General features: G+C 35.6%; 1 protein-coding gene across 3 annotated transcripts; it reads left to right on the plus strand.

Annotated features, from left to right (window-relative positions):
* Nucleotides 1-1,418: 1,418 nt before the first annotated feature.
* On the plus strand, nucleotides 1,419-4,440 carry LOC105185789 (uncharacterized abhydrolase domain-containing protein DDB_G0269086). 3 transcript variants are annotated; one of them, XM_025296910.1, is made up of 4 exons: nucleotides 1,419-1,601; nucleotides 2,150-2,411; nucleotides 2,498-2,602; nucleotides 2,784-4,440. In XM_025296910.1, exons 3-4 carry the CDS (start codon nucleotides 2,575-2,577, stop codon nucleotides 4,139-4,141), a joined length of 1,386 nt encoding a protein of 461 aa, XP_025152695.1. In that variant the 5' UTR covers nucleotides 1,419-1,601; nucleotides 2,150-2,411; nucleotides 2,498-2,574; the 3' UTR covers nucleotides 4,142-4,440. The 3 variants fall into 3 exon arrangements, with proteins under 3 accessions (XP_025152695.1, XP_025152694.1, XP_011143857.1); XM_025296909.1 differs by having other exon boundaries at nucleotides 2,150-2,602; XM_011145555.3 differs by having other exon boundaries at nucleotides 2,150-4,440.
* The last annotated feature ends 580 nt before the right edge of the window (nucleotides 4,441-5,020 follow it).

Below are 5,020 nucleotides of genomic sequence, written 5' to 3' on the forward strand. Positions count from 1 at the left end.
GTTTATCAATATATTTATTTTTAGATCATTAACTCGAACATACAAATAGGATAAAATAACAATGCATATTAATACTTTTAATGCTTATTTTTAAATTTAATAACTCAAAATAAAATATTTTTTAGTTTTTATAACTCAATATAAAATATCAATTTTTTCTTGTAACAAAAAACTTATTGAGAGATCAAATTACTCAGTCTCAATTTCATGTTCAGTTTGGTCAACTTCACTTTTTTTGTTAAATGCTTTTAAAACTGTTACTAATTTTGAAGTTTTTTCTACATCTAATCTATTTCTAAGTTTGTACTAAGTTTGTAATCTATTTCTAAGGTATGTACTAAACTAAAAGCTCAGAAAAGCCTTTCTATGCCAGCAGAAGAAGCAATTGCTGTTACCGAGTCGAACGTTACAGTATTGACATTATTTTTTAGCGCAAGCCACCATGTTATCAGTTTTACATTTTTAATTGATTTATTGGATTATCTTAATTGATTCATTGGATTATCATTGGATTTTGCATTATCTTAAAAATGCTTTAAAACTTATTTGTACACCTAATACATAAACTAATACATAAGTTGCCGAAAAAACTCCACGAACTTATATACAGATTTAATATATCTTTTCTGCCGCAGAAAGAGTTTTGACAAAATTATTTTATAGTTAGATTTTGATTTAAAGAACTTTGGAAAACGATAGTGATTATTTTCATAACTAATGAAAACAACATTTTTTGTAATTATATTTTGATTAAAGAAAAGATATTACATTAATTTGTAAGCCTAAGGACATTTTGTAATTTTAGTATAGGATGAAGAATACTGAAAACACTGAGAAATATATTATGTCACAATATATTATAAAATGGATACGTTTCTTCATTAGTACATTTTAGTTACATTTTAAATATCAGAAATAACGAGTTATAATTTATATTATAAATTGTTTAAAAGTTGTTAAAAATTATAAAAAACTATAGAAATTGGAATATTGTTTAAAATATTTAAATATTGAAATATATTCATATATTAACTATTTCGATGTTAAATTTTTTTAATATAAGAATATAAGATTTTCCTTTTTTCTTTTTTAATAAAAATTAGCAATACCTTGTAAGTTATTTAAGACGTAGGAAACAGTTTGATATTTTAAATACTATGTAATAATTATGTGAAATATTTTAGTTTTTTGATGTGGATAAAGAAAATTATTTCAGTTTTTTAAAATAATACTGTTATTTTCGAGGAAATCCACATTCAGTTCATATGCGTAAAAGTCCACAAGTTTGTTAACAATTCCAATCTATATGGATACGTCATTATATGGTGGGGCAACATCCTTATTGGCATTATTTTTGTTATGCTGTAGTCCAGCTATATTTAGCAGCTGCCTGTGGTAGAACTCGTTGGTGTTGTGATACATCTCTCGGTTCTCGGCATTCTACAGTGCAATGCGTGTCGTAGCTCTCGTTGGTTATAAATTGTCACGACTGGTGCAGATACAAAGTTACGATTAATTTTTTTGCCGTTAATTGGATAATCGAATAGAATGCGGCAGCAACGATGCACGTACGAATATGTGATTTTACTCCATAAGTTATTGTAAGTTAACCTTTCAAAGTGAAATCCATGCGAATGCATAGTCGTTGTTAGAATGGATTTAAGATTGAAATTTTAGTAATTATTTTAAAGAAACTTTACCTTATCGATTTAAATGGATACGGTAATCGAAGACCATAAGCGTTGTGTTTGCACACGACAAGAATATGAATGCAGAATAGCGATTTATAATTCCATACACACGCACACACACACATACACACAAAGAAACTATGAAATTTTAATTTATTAATTTTGTAAATTATAAATCTAGATTTACATTACATATTATATATATTACTTTGCAATTCTGTGTTGCAAAATTGTAATTTAAAAATAGTATTATAGTATTTATATTGCGAATTATGCCAGAAAATAACGGTAAAACAATGTAAATATTATATAGCGTAGTTTAATGTGATTTTAAAATTCATAAATTAATAGCTCTAGCTTGTATTTCAATAGGTGCAAATAAATATATAATAGCACACGAAGCTAATGCAGAGTCATGAATATGATGTATGTGATAAGTCGTATTTTTCACAAAACAGTCTCAGACATCACCGACAAGGCATACAACGATAATGTTTTTACAACTGTGCATGAGATGGTATATAATTGACGAATCGCGCGAGCCGCTGCCAATGTGCAGAGTTTCATCGACGATGAAGATATTCCTTGTGTATTTCCTCATCTGGGGATTGGTAAACGGCCAGAGTCTTAACCCGGAACAATTACTTGCCGGGGCTACAGCTGAATCCTTGGCGAGCGTAATTTCCGGCAGTCTCCTATCTGGTCAAAGATCAATCGCAGGTTCGTCTGGTAATGCTTTTACAGACGATCAAATAAACATTAACTTCCGTCCTGGATTTGAAGCGGAATCTAAATTATTAACACAGAAGGCTGCATTTGGACATGAAGATACCCTAGCATTGGCAAATGCCAACGCGGCTGCACAAACAACTTCTTTTACGCCATGGTTTCCGAAACAAGATGCAGCTTCCGTGAGTTCAAGATCTCTTACGAAAATAATAACGAATCCTCTGTTCAAAACACAAGCTATAGGTTTGACAGAATTAGACAAAGAGAGCTCCGGGTCTACAGAAGAGAAATCTTTTGTGACGCGTCATTTCTCATCATCTGTTTCTTCATCTACATCGCAATCTAGTTCTACTTCGTCCACAGCCTCGGAGAAATCAGAAGTCTCAAGCAATAACGCAAAATCTTATTCCAATGTTGGATCGCCCACGAAGAATAAAATTGATATTTCGGCGAAAGCTATTGCCAAAGCTGAAGCAGAAGCGAAAGCTGCATCAGAAGCAGCAGTAGCTGCGCAAGCAGATGCTATAGCTCAAGCTAAAGCTGCAACTCGTGCAAAAGCAGAGGCTAGTGCAGCAGCTGCTGCAGAAGCGCGAGCAGAAGCGAAAGCATGGGCGGAGGCTGAAGCCCGGGTACAGGCGGAAGCTCGCGCAAATGCTTCTGCACAAGCCGAAGCCAAAGCCAAGGCAGAAGCATCCGCAAAGGCAGAAGCCAAAGCGAAGGCCGAAGCCGAGGCACAAGCACAAACTAAAGCGCGCGTCGATGCAGAAGAGCGAGCAGCTGCATCCGCACGAGCTGAGGCTAAAGCTCGAGCACAGGCTAAAGCCGAGGCGGAAGTATCTGCGCGAGCAGAAGCGATGGCTCGAGCGGAAGCAAAGGCACGTGCTGAAGCGGAGGCACGCGCAGAAGCGTCAGCGCAAGCTGAGGCTGAAGCAAAGGCCGAAGCAGCTGCTGGTGCAAAAGCTGTGGTTGAGGCTAAGTTGGCTGCACAAATCAACACGGTAACTGAGGCATATATTAATGCTGTGACAAAAGCCGAAGCGTCTGCTAAAACAGCTGCGGTGGCAAGCATAGCCACAATGAACGCTGCAAAAGCAATCAAATTAGCAGCATCAGCACAGGCGCAAGCAGCAATTAAAGCAACTGCCGCTGAAGAAGCGGCCGCTGCCGCTGCTGTTTCCACTAGTGAAGTTAACGTCGCAGCATCTGCAGTAGAAGCGGCTCTCATGTTGTCCATGATGATCTCTCAATCCGCGGATCTCGCAGAGAAAACGGCCATTTCTTATGTAATGAAATTAGTAAAAATGGCTATGGCTAGCGAGGCTGCTAACAAATTTATTGAAAGCAAAACTATAAATGACAAGGAAAGAGTGGCTTTAGCAACAACAGCTGTACAAGCATCTTTGTCCAAACATATAGAAGGAAAACAGAAAATGGAACAACTTTCTATGTATCAAGAAGTGACTAAGGAAACCAGTACGAAAGCGGCTGTTGCTCAATCAATTGCTTTAGAACATGCAAAACTAGTTTCTCGTGAAGTTGAAGAAGCTGCCAAAATACAAGCTTCTGCGTCTGCCAAATTGGACTCAAATACCGCAGAACTAGAATCCACTATGGCAGTGCGAACAAATTTCCAGAACGCTATAAGGGATGGCATTGTTGTCGGATTAAACGCTGTGCCAAAGCTAATGATAAGACATGTCGAAATAAAAACGAACAATTAATCTGGCGAAATAGCAAAGCAGCATTCAAGATCAGTTCAAACAACAACAAGAAGTATTTAATTAGATAGAAAACAACTTTCATTATTATATAAACATTAGTGACGGAAACGAAAATAATAATATTAAAAAACTACTATTTTTGGGATACAACAATATAAGTATAGCTTTGTAGCAAATAAAATTACTTATTCATTAATTATATATTTTTCCTGATATCTTACCTGATATCTTAGATAGCACACGGACGCCCACTGAACGTCCGTTACATGTTCATTTTTTTACAAAAGACGTCCATAGGACGTACGTTTGTCACAACTTCGGACATGGACGTTCGATGGACATACATCGGACGCCCTATAAGTCCCATGTCCAATAAGGACATCCTTGTTACGTCCAATTTATGTCCACGGACGTAAATCGGACATACGGACATAAATTGGACGTGAAACGTACATCCATTGGATGTCCGGTGCTGTCTGGGTATTTAATTGATGAATTACTGTTAACCTGTTTACAAATTGTTTCGACATAATAACTAACGAACACATATAACACACATATACATGCACATAATATACAGTCCCCCCTCTCTCTACACGCGCTTGCGCGCGCGCGCACACACACACACGCACACATATGAGGACATTATGAATCAAATAATTTTTATCAACGGATAATAAAAATAATGAAAATAACAGTAGATTTTGTTTAACTTTTTGGACGGTTAAATTTTTATCAGCAACTTATGTTTCATAGATTTTAATTGATTAGAGAAGTTTGATTTAGAAATGTATTACAAGAGGTTAAAAAGTCTGAATATTTCATGTCTTAAAAAACTATATTTTAATTATTCTATGCCTATACGTCATAACTGTCATA

Source organism: Harpegnathos saltator, unplaced genomic scaffold (genome assembly GCF_003227715.2).
Source record: "Harpegnathos saltator strain DR-91 unplaced genomic scaffold, Hsal_v8.6 scaffold160, whole genome shotgun sequence".
NCBI classification, from domain to species: domain Eukaryota; kingdom Metazoa; phylum Arthropoda; class Insecta; order Hymenoptera; family Formicidae; genus Harpegnathos; species Harpegnathos saltator.